The sequence below is a fragment of the Vitis vinifera genome, chromosome 18, assembly GCF_030704535.1.
Source record: "Vitis vinifera cultivar Pinot Noir 40024 chromosome 18, ASM3070453v1".
NCBI lineage: Eukaryota > Viridiplantae > Streptophyta > Magnoliopsida > Vitales > Vitaceae > Vitis > Vitis vinifera.
Genome location: NC_081822.1, coordinates 4,320,296 through 4,341,752, shown reverse-complemented (window position 1 = coordinate 4,341,752; position 21,457 = coordinate 4,320,296). Strand labels below are relative to the sequence as shown.

General features: G+C 33.8%; 3 protein-coding genes and 1 non-coding gene across 5 annotated transcripts; 1 reads left to right on the top strand and 3 right to left on the bottom strand.

The window, feature by feature from the left end:
• The first annotated feature begins 26 nt into the window (after window positions 1-26).
• LOC100266093 (annexin D1-like) lies at window positions 27-3,157 on the top strand. Its single transcript, XM_002285759.5, has 5 exons — window positions 27-371; window positions 754-899; window positions 1,132-1,350; window positions 2,089-2,301; window positions 2,649-3,157. The coding sequence occupies exons 1-5, from the start codon at window positions 317-319 to the stop codon at window positions 2,943-2,945; spliced, it is 930 nt and encodes a 309-aa protein (XP_002285795.1). The 5' UTR covers window positions 27-316; the 3' UTR covers window positions 2,946-3,157.
• A 384-nt stretch (window positions 3,158-3,541) lies between these two features.
• On the bottom strand, window positions 3,542-10,759 carry LOC100257510 (uncharacterized). The gene is made up of 5 exons (XM_002284134.4): window positions 8,721-10,759; window positions 8,452-8,614; window positions 5,986-6,149; window positions 4,650-4,905; window positions 3,542-4,562 (listed from the first exon to the last, which is right to left on the bottom strand). Exons 1-5 carry the CDS (start codon window positions 10,205-10,207, stop codon window positions 4,458-4,460), a joined length of 2,175 nt encoding a protein of 724 aa, XP_002284170.1. The 5' UTR covers window positions 10,208-10,759; the 3' UTR covers window positions 3,542-4,457.
• A 1,681-nt stretch (window positions 10,760-12,440) lies between these two features.
• LOC100260886 (uncharacterized) lies at window positions 12,441-15,959 on the bottom strand. Of its 2 annotated transcripts, none has more exons than XM_002285761.4 (5): window positions 15,509-15,959; window positions 15,341-15,414; window positions 13,769-13,904; window positions 13,333-13,641; window positions 12,441-12,942 (listed from the first exon to the last, which is right to left on the bottom strand). In XM_002285761.4, exons 1-5 carry the CDS (start codon window positions 15,629-15,631, stop codon window positions 12,670-12,672), a joined length of 915 nt encoding a protein of 304 aa, XP_002285797.1. In that variant the 5' UTR covers window positions 15,632-15,959; the 3' UTR covers window positions 12,441-12,669. The 2 variants fall into 2 exon arrangements, with proteins under 2 accessions (XP_002285797.1, XP_002285796.1); XM_002285760.4 differs by having other exon boundaries at window positions 13,360-13,641; window positions 15,509-15,917.
• Window positions 15,960-19,888: 3,929 nt separating this feature from the next.
• Window positions 19,889-19,961, bottom strand: TRNAK-CUU (transfer RNA lysine (anticodon CUU)). The gene has a single exon. It is a non-coding gene; the product is annotated as a tRNA-Lys (tRNA).
• Window positions 19,962-21,457: the final 1,496 nt, after the last annotated feature.

Genomic DNA, 21,457 nt, shown 5'->3' with positions numbered 1-21,457 from the left:
AGAATTAAACAAAACGATCGCAGGCCGGCTTCGACAGAGTCCTTATCGCACCGTCACGTTCCGACAACCTTCCTAAAAATTGGCATCTTTTGGCCTCGCCATTTTCGTTGGCCATGTCAGGAAGCGGCACGTGGACCGCAATCATCGGCAAATCATGTGACGTGGCGGCGAGAAATTGGATCTCAATTCTTAGAGGGTAAAATAGGAAATTCAGAAGGATCATCCCGTATGATAAAGCGTACTCGCTTCGTTTTCGATTCTGCACATAACTATAATATCCCAAAAACCTTACCTTGTCCAGGAAACAGTGAAAAGGATGGCGACTCTTTCCGTGACCGAAGATTGTGAGCAGCTCAGAAAAGCCTTCGCAGGTCTCCATTTTTTTTTTTTTTCCCTTTTTCTTTACAATTTTATCCTTCTTATCAATTTGATTTGACATGGATCTTAATTTCAGTGTATGTGGTTGATTATTTTGGATCAAGCGATCTGTTTATGATCGTCATCCCTTTCTTTCCAAATGATGAACATCTACTGTTAAAACTGTTGGATTTCGAGTATTTCCTAGGCGGATGCACGGATCGCACGTAAAGCTGTTTTTTTTTTTCCTTCACTACTGATTCTATTTGTATGAGAATTTGTTTTTGTAATTTGATCAATACTTTGTTGCATTTGATGAAGATTAGTTTATATATTGTTAGATCGGTTGACTGATGTTAAAGTTACTTTGGTGAATATGTATACATATGTATAAAGGATGGGGGACGAATGAAGGGTTGATCATATCCATATTGGCTCATAGAAATGCTGCTCAGATCAAGTCGATTCGGCAAACATATGCCCAAACTTATGGAGAAGATCTTCTCAAGGATTTGAACAAAGAACTTTCCAATGACTTCGAGGTTGGCTTTTCTTAATATTAATCCAACCCATTTGATGGGTTGGGCTGATGATGTGCTAATCTTGACCGATATTGTATAATTTTTTTAAGATTTGTTTTGTTTTTTTCCCTTTTTTCCCCCCTTTTCTTTTGATTTCTTTAGTGATACAATGCTTGAACGGAGGATGGAACTAGTAATAATCTTGTCTAATTTTGGTGGTTGATACTTACAATTTGAAATTCTTTGTGATCAGAGGGTGGTATTGCTGTGGACACTTGATCCTGCTGAACGTGATGCCTTTTTGGCAAATGAAGCTACCAAGAGGTGGACTTCAAGCAATCAAGTTCTAGTGGAGATAGCTTGTACTAGGACTTCACAGCAACTACTCTTGGCGAAGCAAGCTTATCATGCTCGTTTTAAGAGATCCCTAGAAGAGGATGTTGCATATCACACAAGTGGGGACTTTCGCAAGGTATGTTGGAGGAATGTTAATTTGATGAACTGGTCAAGCAAAAGAAAGCATTCAAGTGTGATACACTTTTTGGTTATTTGGAGAAAACTAAGTGCCCTGTTTTAAATCCTGGAACAGTTATATAGGCTTCGATTCAATGGAAGATCCCTTCTATATTTCTGAAAATATGTATGAATTATACATATTATGTGTAAATGCTTTTATAAAAGGGTGTTACAAGACTGCTGCTGCTGTGGCATTTCATGAGATCCTAAAACTGAACCCCACTATCTGTTTTAGCAAATCATTCCAATTCTCTTTAATGACCCAATTCTAAGTGCTAATTCATACCTTGATATACCATGCAAAATGCAATTCAACTATTCAATTTTTATGCCGGAGCTAAATATAGCATTTGAGAATGGTCTCTTAAGTTTTTGGTTCCTTGTAATATTGCTTTCAAGCAATTAAAGGAACAAAAAATGTTCTAAATTTTGTGCCGTAAGGACTGAAAGAATGTTATGATTTCCCACAAGAAAAACTCAATGGTGAAGACAAGTAGTGGCTATATCATGTTCTTCACCCAGCCAGGTGGTGATTAAAGACATTGAAGACTAAATTAGTTCTATATTCCAACTGTGCGTTTTAATTTTTTAGATTTGCACGATGTTCTTTCTTTTGTTTGGAATCCTTCAATCTGCCTTCAATGTGATTGGAAAAAGTTATAGTGGGTGTTAACTTTTTTTTCTTTTCTCCCAGCTTTTGGTACCTCTTGTGGGCACGTATCGATATGAGGGAGAGGAGGTGAACATGACTCTTGCAAAATCAGAGGCTAAGATACTCCATGAGAAGATTTCCGAGAAGGCTTACAATCATGAGGATGTCATCAGAATTTTGGCAACAAGGAGCAAAGCACAGATCAACGCAACACTGAATCACTACAAAAATGAATTTGGGAATGATATCAACAAGGTTATTATGTGAATTTCTTTAATTGCATTATTTTTAACCATATCTGCAGAATACGATATCTTAAATATTGTCTAGAAGCCCAATTATTGATCCCTCTAGCTGTTTTCATATAACATCTTTTTCCTGCAATGATTCCATATAAACCATATAATAGTTTGGTCAGGCCCATTCAACAGAAACCAAAAATATATACGGTGACATCCCTACAAGATTTGACTTGGTTTTGTGGGATAAATTTTAGAATATGCAAATCATAGAGTATTTGTTATCTTAGATTTAGAATTTCAGCTTCTTATGATGGCTGCCTCTCTTTTTGGCTCATGGATGGCTGATTATCAATATTGCAGGATCTGAAAACTGACCCCAAGGACGAGTTCCTTGCAATATTGAGAGCCACTGTGAAGTGCTTGACCCGCCCAGAGAAGTACTTTGAGAAGGTTCTCAGGCTGGCAATCAACAAGCGAGGCACAGATGAAGGGGCTCTCACTAGAGTTGTCACTACAAGGGCTGAGATTGACATGAAGATCATAAAGGAGGAGTACCATAAAAGGAACAGCGTCACTCTGGATCATGCCATTGGCAAGGACACCACTGGAGACTATGAAAAAATGCTTCTGGCCCTGATAGGACACGGAGATGCTTGAGCTCGTTATTTCTTCATGACATTTGCTTCTGATGGTGTCTATATATATAACTTATATAGTCTGCCATGTTTTCAAATGGTTGCATGTTGTGGAATGGGTTATCCTGGTTTTGTGTGTGGTCCTTAATAATCAGTCTTATGGCTATTGCGTGTCTTGGAAGACTTCAGTGTGATCAGTTAATATCGTATTATGGTATTTACCTTGTTTTGGCAGTTGCTTCTCTTTAAAATTCTTCCAGCTATTCATCCTGTTAAGTTTAAGATTTGACATTGGAGTAATCTACCTTGTTGCTAAATATTCAATGAAATGCCGACTCTTAGGAGGATCGGAATATTCATCAGGAGTTGAAGCCCTATTGGTGCTCTGGCATTAAGATAGACCAGGTATCTACCCCTGCATAGCTTTGTCTGGTTGTGGATTTCAGTACTTCTGGCACCCAATGGGATTGTTTAAGGAAGAAAAGGGAACCCAAATCAAAGGAACACGCTACTCACAGCTTTTATGAACCGCCTGTAACCCACCCTTCCCTTCAAATTCATCTGGTTTTGAGATGTAAATTGCACATTTTTATTTAAATCCTACCCGTTATTGTCAACCACAGTTATTTCCTTTTTCTTCATTTGATTTTGGAAAACCCTCCTTTGTTGTTTTTTCTCCCACATCTGCCAATTGAACGATTGGATCTATACGATATTTGAAAGTTCCCTTGCCCTTCTTATCTATTCTCCATGATTGAGGAAAACAGGCTCATGGAATTTCTGAAAATAATGCAAGTTCAAGAACAGCAGAACTCCCCAGAAAATCAGAGTAGGCTCCATGGGATTCCTAACAATGTTTCTCAAAATAAAAGAAAATAATAATGTAATAATAGTAAAGAGACTATAGAGGTCGGAAGGTAGCTACCCGAATTAGCCATCCATTTCAAACCTTGAGGAAATAAGCAAAACATGGATTAAAGAAAATGACAAGCCTATATTGCTTTGCAAAAAGCAAAAAGCAAGATGATTCTGAAATATACTATCCCAAATCAATCTGTTTGATACTGTGATACTTGGATTCTAATTCCCAAAGGCCCCACACCATCTCTTCTCAATCCTAATTGAGAAGATACTGAGGTTTCTTCTCATTTTTGTCATTACAAAGCAGCATACTAAACACTGGATAAATAAATATATTCAGAGAAAGAAATATGAAAACAACACAGTTAGATAACTAGAAGGGGAAACTGATAGTTCAGACCTTACAGAGACAACAGAATAATACAGGTCACGTCCATATTTTAAGCAAGAAGAAGCAAAAATTGCTTTCTATGCCCTACAGACTCTAGAGGCTTATTATGCAGGCTGAGTTGCAACGTTGTCAGTTCTCACCACATAGAACATGTCAGATAATAGACAATGAGAAATTTCTAAATCTGAAGGTCCTAGAGAGATAAAAGTACTTATTATTAGTGAACATGGCTCTAAAAACTTGGAAGAACAACAACACTTCTAATCCCAACTGAAATATACATCACTTCTTGAAGAGAGTACGTGAGAAAATCTTCTTGCAATATGGGCTGGTGCGTAAGATTATATGGGGTCGGACTGCTTCAATCAATGAGGCATGGAGAGGACCCTAGTTTAAGAGAAAAAAATTAGGACACGAGCAACTTTCTCCCAAACTAGAATGAAACTATGAGCAAATGGAATGTGTGTTCCGAACCTTTGTGACTTCAAGTGCAGATTGAATGACATAGTTGGCAAATGGATCTTGCATCAACTGTTCAAAGTGAGGTACTGAGAGAAATTCATGGACGATTCTTGGCCTGCTCTCTTCAAGATGCTTGAGGCATTTTTCAACCACATGGCTGCTGAATTTCTGCATAGACAGGTGCACATAGTTCCCTTCGAACTGAGACATCAAGCTGGCTATGGCAGATGGGATTTTTAGCTCTATTATGTATTGAATTACATAATTCCTGTGCCACAAAATGAATGAGATTCAGCATTACAAAGAAGCATCAAAAGCCACCAGAGTTGTGAAATCAAATTATTGGTCTCATGGAGGTTGGATATTCTATAATGAATGTGAGGAAACGAGAGATTTGACCTGGAGTTGAAGCTAAAGCTTTAGCTTTCACAATTGTATGTTTCACAATTGAGTCTCCTATTTGACTACAAGCAGCTTCTCTTACTAGACACTCAGACATATGGGTTAAAACATCATTATAACTGATCACCATATTGAGTAAGGAAGTTGTGCAACCAAGAAATGACACATTTGTAAGGCTAAGTGTGAAAATTGAAATGAATGTGCAGAGAAAATAGGCAATGTAATAGAAGAAATAAACATGTTCAGCTAGGTGGTGAGTAGCCAATTTGGTGGAAATAAGGAACTCTTAAATTGAGATAATTCAGAATGTACAAAGATAACTCTTAATGTGAAGCACAAAATGAAAGTGTGTATGAAACAAATTGTATTTAATGACCTGTAAACCAGCCACCAAGGGACATTAGTTTATCTATCAATGACACTAATCCAAGCACCAAAGACACTGGCAATTAACCTTTTTCTTTTTCTTTTTTTCTCCATGTCAACTATATCACCATGTATGCAAGTGTGAGTACCTAGGACAAGTACAAGGACCCTACAACTATTCATTTGTTTGGACTTTGGAGGTTGGCGATTCAGAAACCCTTTATCCAATGTTAGATCTACAGTACACTCATTACAATCCAGGAAGAGATGCAATGAATATAGAGACTTAGGGTTTTTAAACAGTAAAAAATGGAAGGAGGATTTTCATAATTTAATTGTGAACTCTACATAAAGAATAATTTACTAAAAAAATGAAACAATAAAAACAATATGGTAACATAAAAATGTAAAACATATAGATGAACACCTTCCCTCTCCTTAACACAGTTTTTACAACCTGAAGTGCATCAAAGAAAACTAGGTGTCTTTAAAAATAAAATTCCTTTGGTTTCTCAGGGACAGAAAAATGAAAGACATATGCCCCCAGAGAGAGAAAGGGAGAGACTGATCAAATAATTACCCAAAATCATCTTGAGCCAGGAGGAGTCCATTGGCAGAAATTTCTGCAACCAACTTCTCACCATGTTTCCCAGTTGAACGAGTAATGCATCGTTGGAGAACACAACACCCATGGCGATGAGTTGCAATATCAACACAATACTTAGCAGCATCATAAAAAAAAAACTGCCAAAGAAGGTTCAAGGTTTAAACAAAAAATACAGCAGGTTCTATTAATATCATATAATCATGTTATAGACCAAATCTGGCAACTGCTGCAGATATTAGGTTTAATGAGAAAGCATATTTCTAGGAGAGTTCCCTTTATGTTCAATGAAAGCATATAAGCATTTTGGATTAAAAGTTCTCAACATTTAAAAGAAATCAAGTTGGTGATGCATACCATCTTAAATGAATTTATCCTGGCTTCATGGATCTCTTTTAGTCAACATAGATTATGTCTGAAAATTTTCCAAGAGAAATAAAGAATCTGGATTTTCATTTTTAAATGCTATAACTTTGCGGGGGAAACAGTTTGGCTGACATTTTATTAACTAGCAGTCAGAGTCAAAAATAAAAATAAAAATACTATAGTTACAAAAAAATAAACATTTTAAATAGGGATCCCATCCCATCTTAAAACTATTGAACTGGAATTGTGACAATACAAGTGGGTTCAAGTCGGGTACTCTTAAATCCCTTTTCCTGGAATATTCTTAGACCTGAGTTGGGTTAGGGTCATATCATAACCTGCCTTGTTTCAACCCTAAAGATGATAGAAATCTCCAAAGCTTATCTTTCACAACTTCATCAAGCATCCTCTTCAGCTCCACCCCATTGATGATTCAATGCTTAGTTTAAGGATTCTTGCGATGAGGTTGAAAAAAAAATTAGGTTTTCTCCTTTGGCTCTGATACCATGTTGAGAGAGAGAGAGAGAGAGGAGAAAAACCTTATTCATTCATTGTAATCTCTACTTACAATTGAGAGATATATATATACAAGGCTAGGAGTCCTAACTACCATACATGTGACCTATATTAACAAGGAAAGATAGTATACTATACATACATTATATTCAACACTTGTCATATTCTCAATTCAGCTTGTTGGTTCCTCCAACAAAAATTTAGCTTAATATCAATTGACTTAAAGACAAATCTTGTATTTTATTCTTTGCACTAACTTATCGTATTCATTCACTCGCAATCATGCATATGTTGTGTAAAATCTTGGTGATTATATTGTCACTTTAGCCTATGGCATAGTTTATATGCATATATAAACAACATACACTTGGAATCCATCAACAAAACATATTTGTAATATGACGCTTGAATTCAAATCTGTGATATCCAATTGGAATACATTGAAATCTAAAAATCCATGAAACATATTATTAGTAGAGATTTGAAACCAAAGACTAGCACAACCAACAATACAATTTCAATATTTTTCATCATTTTTGTGTCCTGCAAACAACTTTACTAAGAGGAAGCGACTGATGGGAAGTTCTTAGCAACTACAACAATGAGAATTGTACCGTCTGCAATTTCAAATTGGTAAATTGGTATGCTATAAATTCACATTGTTTCCATCTAACTTCATGATAGAAAAAGAAAATTAAGATAGAAAAAATTGCTTTGTGCCCCAGCGCCATAATCCATAACAGAGCCAAGTGGAAGAGGATGATAACTGCTTTCCTTAGAACTAAATCTTTTTTATTAAAGCGGATATATATTTCAAGTATGAATAATGTGTTGCATTCCAGAATAAAAAGGAAATACTATTAATGAAATGATGAAATTAGCTGTGCTCTAATGGAGCAGAATGCTAATCAACCAAGAGATATAATATTCAGAAGAAACAGCAGGTGTAACGCCTTAAGAGGTAAGAGGAAGAAAGAAGCATGCATTTAGCACAAAAAACATCAGGAACGATCTAAGGGAACACTTACTCAGATGATTTGGTGATTTCGAGTGGAGCATTGCTAGCCAGAAAAGTAAATGTGATTTGACAGAACTTGATGCAATGTATTTTATGCCAGGTTGATGAGATGAATTGAGATTTTAGTAGCTGACTCTAATTACAAGCACAAAATGAAGTTAATTGGTTGTCCCTGCATTCAGCATGCCTTTCGAGCAGAATGGCAAAAAATACGGCTGATCCTAAGTAGACTGGAGTAAAGTTTTCTGAGTTGAGCTCGGCATGAGCAAAAGCATTATGCAAGATTTATATCACAGACAGTTAGAAGAAAGCGTCAACTTTTTTCGACTACAGGAAAGAGATGACAAACTTTCAACCATAACATGAGAAATTATATGACAAAGAATGATGCTTGAATATTAGTTTAGCTGGGAACATTTACACTCTAAACCATCCATGAAATACAAAACCAAACTTAATAACAATAAAATACAAAGAGTACAAAGCAATGAACACACATAACAATGAAAATTCTTGTTAAAAATAAAAAATAAAATTGATACCTTAATGTCTTCACAGCTAAGGTATTCCAAACACCGCTGCACCACATGATTTCCATGATGATCCTTAGTGAGATCAAGAAAATATGGCTCAAGGGCTAATACAACTAATGAAATCTGCTGCCTTGTTTTGAGAGTCATCACCAACTTCTGCACCACTCGAGTGCTGATGCCACAGTATTAAACCGATTCAGAAGCAACACAAGCATTGCAAAGAATAAGAAAACTCTATCAAGAAAGAGCAACTAATCAGTGTTGTATTAAGGATTTACCCATGCGCATTTAAGGAAATCCTCACAAGCTCCCCTGGTTCTTCTGTCAATGCAAGCACAATCTGCATTCTTTGGTCTTCATTGCACACATCGAACAACTTCTGCATAAGGTAATTTCCAAAAGGATTCATCATAAGTTCAACAACATGCTTGATAGTTTCATTAAATACTAGCTGCACATCTTCAACTGTTGCTCCATCAAACATCCTCTGAAGAAAACGACAGCCATTGTGATCCTTAGCCAAGGAGTATATACAACCTTGGGCCTCTGCCAAGGAACAATAATTTGGATGCAGAAGCAATTGGGAAGAACTCCTCCGACCCTGGCTGCTTCCACAAATTCTTCTTGAATATAATTGACAATCTACTTCTTCACCCTTCTCTCGCAGGTTATGCATAAGAATTTCATTGTGAGAAGTCTTCTTGTAACCACCCTTCCAACTGTCACACTCATTCTTGATGACATAATTCAGATTTTTACCCCGTATTATGAAACTATCCTCACAGTTAAAAGCCTCAACATCACCTTTCTCTGGTGACCAAAGAGATTGAGAAACCCGACTGTTTGGGATTGCACTAAGCACCCTTTGATTGTAGAGAGGATGGCCGCAACCCAAAGCCAACTTGGGTTGTATCAACTGAGAAGAATCGAGTGGATTCAAGGCATCCCTGTCTATATTAGAATATATTCGGCATTGCTGCGACCAGACAACATTATCTTTGAGGTAAGACTTGCTCATAGATGGACTCTGTAATTGAATTCCCCCATTAAAACAGCCGCTTCCCAGTTCATTTCCAAGCTCCATTAGATAATCCATATTTCTTTTATAGACACTGGGGTTAGAACAGAAAGCATTAGACTGATTATTAAAGATATTAGACCCCATTAAATTACCCACTCTAGATTCCTTTTGCAAATGGAGTCTTGAGTTCATATCATGACTATTGAAACTGGCAGGAACTCCATGAATGGACGATTGAAACCCTCCATAATCAGAAAAATCAGAGTCAAAATCTTCATATGGACCATTTGCAATATAGTAGGGAATGCTCCCATTTGAAGCACAACCTCCAAAGTCAAACCCAAACCGATTTGGGTCCATTGGAACATGTTCATTCCTGGAAAAACCATTTCGTTCATCACCAATATGCATTCTCTGGAAATTTCCAGACAAAGCCACTCCGTCAAACATATTCTCTTTCTTACCATCACGAGAATTCGATAATTCTGAATACACCGGCAGTCTACTCTGGTAATGGTTAGTCGGTGTCTGATACTTAGGCTCCTCAAACGGAGCGGAATATGATAATCCGACATCAAACCCATTAGAAACAGAACTTGAACTAACAGGTGAAAGACTCTTAAGCAGATGATGAAGGAGGTTATGAGAACTTGCGTTAGGGATCTCATTCAACATGCTTTCAATATCTCCCTCCCTCTCCATGTTCTCCTCACTCTCCTTTTCTTTCCCAGCTCGTTTAGACATGATAGCAAAAACCAAAAAATATATATATATTTATGACAGAAAAAATACAACAAAAGAGCAAACTAAACCCAATTTCAAAATTCCAAAACCCACATCAACATCGATTCAGACACGCACAAAAAACACAAAAGCACATATCAGAAAGAGAGTTCACAGCGTGGCCCCTGTTCAACATAATAGTTGAGAACTTGCGTTGCATTCGAATGCCATTGTGTTTGATTGGAATTTGTGAGAACTGAGAAGAAGAAGTTGAAGATGAAGAAGAAAGAGATAGAGAGGGGTCTTGATTTCGACGGTTATTTGGGGAGAAGATGTACGGTCTGTTACTGTTCACGCTCACGCCATTAAAATGAAGGGCGAGTGGCAAGGAGAGAGAAAGCACAGAGTGTATACACAAGGAGAGAGAGAAAAAGTGGGATTTTGACTGAGAGATTTATTATTTTCGACTATTATCCCCTTCTTAATTAATTAATTTTGATTTGATATTTTTCGGTTATCACTATCTTAAATCAACGGATTGCTAACCTCTTCCGCAACAAACATACCTTAATTTTCTCCAGGTTGATGATCTCTTCTTCAATTACTCATATTCCCTCTTTTAAATCCAAAAATCATTTCAAAATCTTTATTGATTTGCTTACGTGGCATTTCTATATACATAAATCTCCCTTTTTCTGCTGACATTTGGGCCCGTCCGGCTGTGTGGCCTGGTGGTACACGCCTTCTTCCTCTTTTTCCATTTTTAGTATCCCTTGGAAAGGTCTCGAAAATTTTCTTAACCATGGAAAGAATCAGAGATAAGGCAATCTCACAAACATGGCTTCAAATTAGAATTCATTCATGCTCTCTAGCTGGGAAAAATGGAACCTTCTTACGTTGGGGTAATGGGTTTGGGGTTCGCAGCTGCTGTAGTTCTGTATACGGGCTTAATGGAATACTTCAAAATGGTTAGTAATAATTTTGGATTTCAACTTTTTGAATTCTTTTACTCTTTATCTTCTTCCTATAATATCTCTCCTCCCTAACCAACACTAATTTTCCTCCATTTCCAATCTTATTTTAACAAATCTCTTCTTATATTCCTTATCTGATTACTAACTTCTTTGAGAAATTGTAGCAAAAAATATGTTATTTGATTAAAAAAATGAAATAATCTCCTGTCCTTTCTAACTACCACTAATTTTTTTTTAATCTCTAATATTATTTTTTAACAATGACATCTTTCGTGTTTCAATTATAAATCTAAAAATATACTCGATTTTTAACAACTGAAATTTACATGTAAATAAAGATATTTATGTTACTTTAAAAGAAAATAAGTTAAATTTACAAATTTGGGATAATTTATCTCTTTCGATTAGTTAATTCAAAAAAGATAATGTAGTAGTGGTAATGCCATTGTTGCCTTCCTTTTTTATATTAGAAAATTATTGAAAAAAATATTTAAAAAATAAATGGTTTTAATCAGAACAATTGAAACTAGTTTTTTCAATGAAATCAGAAAAAGTCCTGGATATAAAAGTGTCTCAAGAGTGAAATAAAAATTAAAGAGATGAAGGCTTGATTTATTCAAATAAAAAATAAAAACAAAAATTTGAAAAACCAAAAAAAAAAAAAAAAAGAAAGAAAGGGCCAATATATGGTATGATTTTAAAATTTTACTAAATCTGTTGGATTTTCGAAATATTAAGAAAAATATTCATAAAATAACCTTTTTATATAAAAATACAAAAATTAATTAAAATTACATATTCTTAAATTATTTAATCTTTTTATATAAAAGATAAAAATAAATAAATTTAATTTTAAAAATATATAAAAATAATTTATCAACTTTAAATTTAATTTTTATTTTTCTTTATATTTTCACTCCTTTGAATTTTTCTGATATATATCTTCACAAACAGACGTTTTCTCGGGTCTCTCAAATTTAGTTGTTTCAGCCAAATCCAAAATGAACAAATTCATGGGGCTTGGAAGGCCGAGTCACCCAAAATCCAAGGATGAAGAGGATCAGAATGGGCTTGGTTCATCTATACTACGAGATAAATCAAACTTCCATGTAGTTTTCAAAGTGAATAAGAGATGAATTCAGAGAAAACCATCCTTTCGAAGAAGATACAAACTCATGTGATCCAACTTTCCTATCAAACCCAAACCATTCCTCTCCCCCAGCGGGGGAATAAAGGGAAAGAAAACAAGAGGGAAAGCGGTAAAGCGACAAAACTAGAAGTGGTGAACATCCCAAGCACTTCATTGAAACAAACACCAATGAACACGTGGTTATGAACATAAAACCCAATTAGCCAAAAGTCCATAGCTCCAGTCGACATGTTAAACCCTAAGGCATATTCGCCAAACCCAAAACGCAAGGTCAAATCATATAAGAACAAATCCCCACTAGGAATAAAATAGAACCAGACACAATAATAATGTAAAATAACTGCGTTAGACCTAACATGTTACACCAAAGCAATGCTGCTCTCGCCACCAGGGGGCTTGCGAACCCCGCCTAAGTAGTCTCGAGACTCTGCTTTCCCATCAGCAAATATGTCATTGCCGCTCATCTCTCGTAGTTTCGCCATGCTCAGTGATTTCTCAGCAGATGATGGAGGAACATCTCCCTTAAAAATGTCATTTCCAGTCAGCTCCACAAATTTCTGGTTGTGTATCTTTTTTGCTGTTTTAAGCACGGTCTCATCACTAAACATGATGTTGCTCTGACCTCCAGCAGGCTACAAGGTTTACAACCAAGTGAAAGATCAGTTAGAATATTCAAGTCCATCGAGAATAAATCATGATATAACGTTAAAAATTATTAGAAAATCAGAACGGGAGAGACCAAGCACAGAAAAAGAAGAAAAGTGGGCAGGGAACGAAGAAACCGTGCTTCCCCAGTCCTAACCCTCACTTGTGCAATAACTTCAACACTTCAACTATAGTGTATTAGTGTGCCTGGAAATGGTTATTGTCAAAAAGAAGGCCTATTGGATCAGCAAAATCATCCTCTCTCTCAATTTTGCATTCTCATTTAGTCCTTTGCGCACATCTCAATTCAAACACCCAAACTACTACCGAGAGAGATGTGGATGACTTGTTTTTAGGCACGCATAACATTCACTCACATTAGAAACTTTGACAGATGTGCGTACATTACGTGGTGCAGGCTCTCCCATGTCTTTGCTTTCCTTCAACACCAATGAGCGTGCAGCCGATGGTCGGGGTAAAATTTCAGGAGGGGGAGCAAAGATGTCATGACCACTAAGCTCCTTGCATTTAGCATCAGAAAGTTGCTTCTGCATCTTTGTCTCCTCACTTTCCAGGGTACCACTTAGCTCACGCTGCTTGGCCACCTCAGGCAGAGTAGTTGGCTTCTTAGGAGAGACACTCTCTTCTGTACCAAATGAGATCTGACTGATTGCAGCAGCTGCTTGCTGTCATTCACCATCATGAAAGAACACATTTGTTAAAGCAAACCTTTTGTATTAAATTGATATTACATGGATTGTAGAGATCCATATGCTCATGACAATTTTAAAACTGTAACAATTCCACATATACCTGGTAAATGCGTACTGTTGTTTTGTTATTAGGAGTAGGGTTTGCACTTCCAGATTCTGATGTACCATTTTCTCCCTCAAGTGCAAAAATACCACTACCAGTAATCTCCTTTAATTTATACCCTGAACAAGGTTTCCTGAACATTACAAAATGAACACATCAGTGGCTTCGGTTAATTGGTAACCACTCCAATAATCTATCATCTCCAGGAATATCAAGCAGGTGCAAAATGATTCAATGAAACTTATAGGTACATTTGCAGTTTGTCCTCTCATTCAAATCAATAATAAGGATTCAAAACATTTGACATCTCATTTTCATTGTAGTGCAGTCAAAGGGCATGGGCATTTCAAAACCACCATAGCAAAGAGAGGCACAATAAAAGGACATGAATATACAGATCTTTTATCTCCATGTGACACAACACTCTGCTCACCCTTCTTGATGACTTTTTGTAACATGTTCCTAAGGGACAATTCAATTTTAAGGATATTGGTATAGTAATGCAAGATCACATAGTTTGGATTTGTGAAACACATAAGCCATCAACATCGTCAGTGAAATCAAATCTAATGCAATGACAACAGCACAAATCCTAAAAGCAAAACTAGATAAATCATAAATAAATTCGGGATATGTTCAGATGTGTCATGGAAATTAATAGGCCCATTGCATTCTACATAGCATTCAAAGGTAGAAATCTATTGTGGCAAATTGGGTTGCTGCAAAAATGTCAACCACCTCAGAGAAGTGGGTATAAGATCAATGCTATGTTCTTTTGAAAAACAAGAGTGTATGGTTCCAATTTTTCCAATAGGTCCATTCTGATGATGGATGATTATCAATAAGTGCTATGCAAAATATAATAAAACCATAGTGACCTGCTAGGGTAGCCCAGTTGGTCAGAATACTGGAAGTTTGGTCCCAGGACAAGGTTTGGGTCCCATGGAGAGTTCTAAGGGCTTGGGCATGGAAGGTTTCAGTTATCAAAAAAAAAAAAAAATAGAGCCAAGGTTCCTCAGTAATAAATAAAAATAATAATAAATAGAGCCACAATGCCACAATGCCACACTCCACACTCACAACTTGACACCACAATTAATTTACGCACTCAAATTGATAAGTGCTCTGTGATTTTGAAACTACAAATTCTTCTCCAATTTCCCCAAAATTGCTTGAAAATATGGGTTAAGAATAAGAATAAGATAACACATCGGTAGATCTAATACATCAGATCAGGCATTTCAATTTAACACATGCAGAACATACAGACTTCAGAGATAAAAGAGAGTTTAGGTCATTCATTGTAATTCATTGGTCAGATAAGAAGATCGGAACACAAATTATTCAACAGAACAACAGTTTAGAGAGATGGAGAGAGAAAATCTTTAAAAGGGAAGAAAAAACAGAACAAAATTACAAATTGCAAACAAAAGAAAGAAGCATAAACATTGTGAAAGCCGTGAGGATGAGGACAAAAGAGGAGCATACGGACATTTATTGCCATGAATGTTGACTCCTGAGTCGTGAACCTAAAAAACGGCGAAAATATGAAGAAAACCTAGATCTCACCTTTTCGACAAAGCCTCCGCCTCTTCATCAGTCACCTGTCCTCCAAACACCACCTTACTGATCCCATCGGAAGGCTTCCAAAAATGAAATTTAAACCCTAAATTACACGATCAAAAAAAAAAAAAAAAACGTACAACTCCATTACCAGTCCGGGGAAAAATGAGGTACCTGGTGAGAGCGGACGGCAGGGCGAGAAGCGGAGGCGGGAGAATCGGCGGGAGGGGTTTCAGACCAAGTGAGCAGATCTGCGGTGGAGGTGTGTGGCTTCCTCACCGGAGTGGCTTTCTCCATTCCTTGGCTTGCAATTTGACCAAACAAATGCTCCTCCAATATCTAAAGAAGAAAAGCGAGTCCAGAGCCCAGAGTTTTCTCCTTCCCTTCTTCTGCAAGCCTCTCCTTTCTCTCTCTTCACGCACCAAAGCGAAACGACGTCACTGTCCTTCTCTTCAACTCTCGAACTATCTGTAATTTCGCTTTTTAAAATTTTGCTTTTTCCTTCAGATATTGGGAGTGAGGGAGTAGTAGTAGCTACTCCTCTCTTTTCTGTTCAAACTTTAAAAACAATAAAATAAAAACAAATCTGGATATAACCGTCGACTCCACCAATCCTAAAATTTGAATCTCGTACCGCCCTTGATGTTGACTGCCAGGTGTCGGTGATCCGAGACAATCTACCGATTTAATTTTGTTTCGATTTTTAATTTTCTTGTCAGTCTCCTTTAACCGGTTGGTTGCCAAAATTAGAATTCCCAGTCAAAACAGTCCTTTTACCACAAAAATATTTCTTTAGCCCCGCTTTGAACTTATATTCAATATCTTTTTCGTCCCCATAAAAGTTAAAAAATCAAGTTATAATTATCAATTAAAATTTTAATTAAAAAATAAAATCTAAATTGATAATTGAAATTTTCACTTAAATTTTTAAAAATAATTATATTTATTTATTTATTTTTATAAAAGGGCTATTTTGATCGAAACTCTCAAAATTACCCCATTCGGTTCCTACATTTGAACTAATTGCCAAACAATATTAAAGTACAATATTTATAAAACTATCAGCAGGTTAATTTAATAGCATCATCCACCAGTTTAAATATTTGAAAAAGTTATTTTATTGATTTACATTTTTTAAAATTAGAAGATGTGGTGTTCTGTAATTGAGTTGAGGATGTAGAATAAACTATTTTGAGGCATGTGGGATCATAATTGTCACCTCTCGTGTTTCTCTTTTCTGGAAAGCTGAAACATATTCATGTGTGGGACATATGGAAAGTCTGATTCACTTCTGGTAATATTCCTTCATTCTTTCATCCCTTTCATAGATTTAAATTATTAGGTTTCAGCACCATCCTATCACGCCCATCATTTCTCTTAATTATTTTCTAATGAGACACGAACCACATCCATTCCTAATTTTCTATCCAAATGCTGAAGATAGCTTGAGCATTTGGCATGCGGGAGCCAAATTTGGTAGAGTGAGAAGTCACAGCTCACACGTGTGATGTCTTGAGTGAGCCATTCCTTGGGAAAACATGAACCCCCACCTGCATGTGTCACCTGTTATGTTATGGGGAATGACGAATTCCCAACTTCAAGGGCCCGTTTCTTTATGTTGTTCAAAACTTGTTCTTAATTTAAAGAATTTAAAACAGTTTTTTTATATTTCCTATAATAAATTTGAGTTGTTTTGAAAAATAATTTTCATTTAAATTTTATTAAAAAATTATTTGAATAAATAAATTTTTAGTTTTAAAAAAAATAATTTTGTATTTAAATTTTATAAAAAAAAATAAATTAAATTTACTTAATATCAATCCATTTGATTCCAAATTTGTTAAAAAATAGTTCTAAATTAGAAATAAATAGATTCATTAAAAAAAAACTAAAATTTAAACATTAAGTCTTTTTTTATGTGGTATCACTTGATTTAAAATCTACTTCTCTAATGAAAATATTTGAAAAAAGTATAATTAAGTGAAGAAGAGTACAATAATCATAACTACTGGTAATATATTTTTTTGGTACGTATCATACCAATGTTAATAAATCAATACATTGAGTTTTGCTCGATATAAAGTTTATTTATCTAAGTAAAGAAATTCATTAAAATATAGTCATATGAGCAAAAGAAATAATAACGTTAATTTAGACAAATTTTAATTTGTAAATTTTTAATTCATTAATTTTGTTTATGAACCCAAGACATCTAGGATTGAATTATGTTAAGTTTATTTATTTAGTAAAAAAAAAAAACATAATTGTTTTAGACCAATTTTTGTTTATAAAGTTCTAGTATTAATCGGGTTGGTATTTAAATTTTAAAATATTTTGAAAAATTAAATAGACTTGTTGATTAATAAAACTCATTAAATCTTGTTTAATTTGAAATTTATTTATTTGGTGAAAAAATTAGTTATATGTAAAAAAAAATAAACTAGTAAATTCAAGATAAAGAAGTTAAAAGGAAACTCATAAAATAATTAAATTTAAAGATTTTCCGTAGGTGGATAGAGAATAAAATAAGCAAAAGATTATGTTTTACTTCATAGATCATAAATTTATTATTTTTGTTCATTTTTTTTCATTTTGTAAAACAAAAAAAATTAATTAATAAATTAAAATTACAATTAGAGAAAGAAATAAAATTAAAAACATGTACAAAATAAATGAAAATAATACTAATATATTTATTATGTAATATACACAAAATATAAATATAACATCTTTTATTTATAAATATAATTTTTTAAAATAAAATATTACTTACTAAATGATAAATTGTAGAATAATTTCCCAACAATACTAAATATAAAAGATATTTTATATTTTTTAATGTCAAATATTGAGATACAATTATTGAAATATAATATTTTTTTATATTTCTAATATAAACTAAATATGAATATGATATAATGTATCCACCCACTTGTTTCCAAATGATTAAAAGCAATGAAAGTAAATATTTAAATTTTACCAACCCTAAATTGAAAATGCGGAAATGGAAACAGCTGGCAAAATTAATTTTAAAAATATATACCTAAAGTATTCCCATTTTAATCTTAAACCCATACGCTACATCCTAATCACTCATCTTGTTGCATTCATGTTAATGTCTTGTACAAAAATAGATTAAATTCTTACCATTACCCTACTATATGAAGAAAATAACATTCAAATACGCATGCAAAGGAGTAAATGGACCCACAGTTGGACCAAGCTAGATTACAGATCCAACAAAAATATCAATTGGGCAGAGGAAAGATGGAGCAAATACTTGATGTAAGAAATAATGATGTGGCCCACATGGAAATGCAACCTAACTTGGAACATACACAACAAACAAAAATGTAGATTCCTTCAAGAAGCTATAACATCTCCCTTACAATGTTCCATGATGTCTCCATATCATCTCTCTTATATAAACTAATACTAATGTCGCTATTAGTCCCTACTGAAACCACTCTCTCAACCATTTGTTCTTTCTTTTCATGAGATAATTATGCTGGTGCATAAAAGTTTAAGGCCATTATGTATGATTGGGTTCGCTTATTGACCTAATTTAGAAGATTATATCCGAGCTTTCCTTTTGGGATAGGCTTGGGATATGATATTATGATGAGACTAGTCAATTTTATGAACCAAAGGAGAGCTGAGACTCGATATTGTGAGTGACACATAGGTTGTTGATTTTTGAAGGGAAGGGATGAAATTCGGATGGGAAATGAACAGTTTAATAACGACATATCAATTTCATGAAGCAATGATAAATTTGAAAGATGAAGAAAAGTGATCACTTGTTTTTAAGCTGAATTGTTGTTAGGGGAATGATGATGATGACGGTCCAATGGGGAATATAATACTCTTGTCCACTGCCATTTTTAAATATATATATTATGAAATAGAAAGATAAAACTTTTAAAAAAATTATGATAAAAAAAAATATTTGGTTAAAAAGGATGAAAATATCATTAAATAGTAAATCTACCATTTTTATGTTTTTATTTAAAAAATAATTAATTTTTAACATAAATATCATTTATCATTTCAAACATTTACATATAGTTATTTTAAAAAAAAAATATTATTTTTATAAATAAAAAATAGTGAGAACATTTTTATTAAAATGAGACAATAAAAATAGAGGTTAAATTTAAAAAACTGGGTTTTTATTAACCTTTTTAATCAAATAATCTTAAAAAATATATATAATATAAAATAGAAAAATAAGGTTTTTTTAAAAATGGTGATAAAAAAGAATATTTTTTTTAAAAATATAATATGAAATAGAAAGTAAATTCTTTTAAAAATGTGGTAGAAAAAGTAAGATTTTAAAAATATATAATATGAAATAGAAAAATAAAGTCTTTAAAGTGGAGGGCAAGGGGTGTAAAAAAGAAAAAGGTAAAATGGAGGGCTAGCGGTGTAAAAAATGGAAACGGTATGATGGAGGGTAAGCGGTGTGAAAAAGGGAAAAGGTATAATGGAGGGCTAGCTGTGTAAAAAAGAAAAGGGTATGATGGAGGGTAAGCGGTGCCAAAAAGGAATAGTCGCCCACCGTGGGGCTCGAACCCACGACCACAAGGTTAAGAGCCTTGCGCTCTACCGGCTGAGCTAGACGGGCAGATGCTTTGGAGTTGACGTTTTATTTATAAGACTAATATTTTTAGACTGTCGAATCTCAAAATTCCCTGCTACTATTTTTAAAGTTAAGCAGGAAAAGGTTAACGAAGATGTAATAAAAATAATAATTTAAGTTTGAAGCTGAGAAATATTTGTTTGATATTTTTAAAATTTATGTCTTCAAAAGATGATTAAAAAATTGATATACACAAATCCTTAAATACTTTTAATATTTTCATCAAATTAAATCATATATTTTGGATTATTTCTAGATATTATATATATTTTAATTATTTAATAAATATCATAAAAAATAATTTAATGAAAAATGACATAGTTTTTTTAATGTTAAAGCATTTGCGTTTAAAAACATATTGTAGTGTCATTATAACTATATACATGTGTTCCAATAATAATATTTTATAATAAATAAATCTAGATATCGAATAATAAGTAATTAATTATTTTATTAAATTAATTAATCATGATTAATATAATTATCCATGATTAAAATTTTTATTTATTTAATAAATAAGCATACATTATTATTCGTTGAAACTTCCCACGATTAGTATGATATAAATAAATAAATTTTGTTTGAAATAATTTTTTCTTAAAATTTCAAAAAATAAAAAATATTATTAATAATGTTTAAGTAAGATTTCTCATACACAATATTTTCTAAACTTTTATAAAATTAAAAATAATAATAATATTCATAAGAGATTTTTAATTCTTATCAAATTAAAACAAAATAAAATTATTCTTTAATTGGAGCTTTCTACAAAAATGTGTGAAAACTAGATATGGAAGTGGAGCATTAATAAACAAAAAAGGTTTTAATTTTATTATTCATTGCTCAAAAAACAGGTTCATGAGAATTATTTTGAAAATGTGATTTTTTATAATATATTTTAATGGAGAATGATTGAAAATAATGTATTATAAACAAAATTTATTTTTAAGAAATATTTAAAAAAATAGAAAATATGTTTGAAATATTTTAAGTTCTCGAAATATTAGACAATTTTTAAAAGCTGTTTTCAAAAATTAATTTTTAAAAATTGTTTTGAAGATATTTTCAAACCGTCCTTTTAAGTTTCTAAACTTCCTCATACCTCCATGATAGGATTTCATGGGGGTTGCCTGCCATGATTTGACCATGTATCTTACCATGGACATTGGATGTCAATTATTTTATAGTACTTTACTTAGTCCTTTTTAATCATTAGATCAATCTTGTAGGAAGCACATGTTTATTCATATTAAGGATGAGAGATATCTTTCCGTCTCCTTGACGATAATTGCCCTTGAGGGCCATGACTCGCTAAGATCATGGCATGTCGTCCCACTCCTGGCCTTGGGGGCTTCACCAAAATAGACTGGAATTGGGCCCAGAACTGGTTCGTTGGCCTGGCTGATCTCTGAAATGGGTCACACTTGGGTCCATTCTCTTAGATTACCTTTTTGAGACGACGAATTGCATTTTTCGTGGGC

Excerpts from the sequence above, each read along its gene's own strand:
- LOC100266093 (XM_002285759.5), top strand. The coding sequence starts at position 317 with ATGGCGACTCTTTCCGTGACCGAAGATTGTGAGCAGCTCAGAAAAGCC. Across the intron at positions 900-1,131 it reads AACTTTCCAATGACTTCGAG|AGGGTGGTATTGCTGTGGAC; the intron begins GTTGGCTTTTCT and ends CTTTGTGATCAG. Across the intron at positions 1,351-2,088 it reads CAAGTGGGGACTTTCGCAAG|CTTTTGGTACCTCTTGTGGG; the intron begins GTATGTTGGAGG and ends CTTTTCTCCCAG.
- LOC100260886 (XM_002285761.4), bottom strand. The coding sequence starts at position 15,631 with ATGGAGAAAGCCACTCCGGTGAGGAAGCCACACACCTCCACCGCAGAT. Across the intron at positions 15,415-15,508 it reads CTGCCGTCCGCTCTCACCAG|CCTTCCGATGGGATCAGTAA; the intron begins GTACCTCATTTT and ends CATTTTTGGAAG. Across the intron at positions 12,943-13,332 it reads CATCTGTCAAAGTTTCTAAT|CCTGCTGGAGGTCAGAGCAA; the intron begins GTGAGTGAATGT and ends TAAACCTTGTAG.
- LOC100257510 (XM_002284134.4), bottom strand. The coding sequence starts at position 10,207 with ATGTCTAAACGAGCTGGGAAAGAAAAGGAGAGTGAGGAGAACATGGAG. Across the intron at positions 8,615-8,720 it reads ATTTCCTTAAATGCGCATGG|CACTCGAGTGGTGCAGAAGT; the intron begins GTAAATCCTTAA and ends CTGTGGCATCAG. Across the intron at positions 4,563-4,649 it reads CTGCACTTGAAGTCACAAAG|GGTCCTCTCCATGCCTCATT; the intron begins GTTCGGAACACA and ends CTCTTAAACTAG.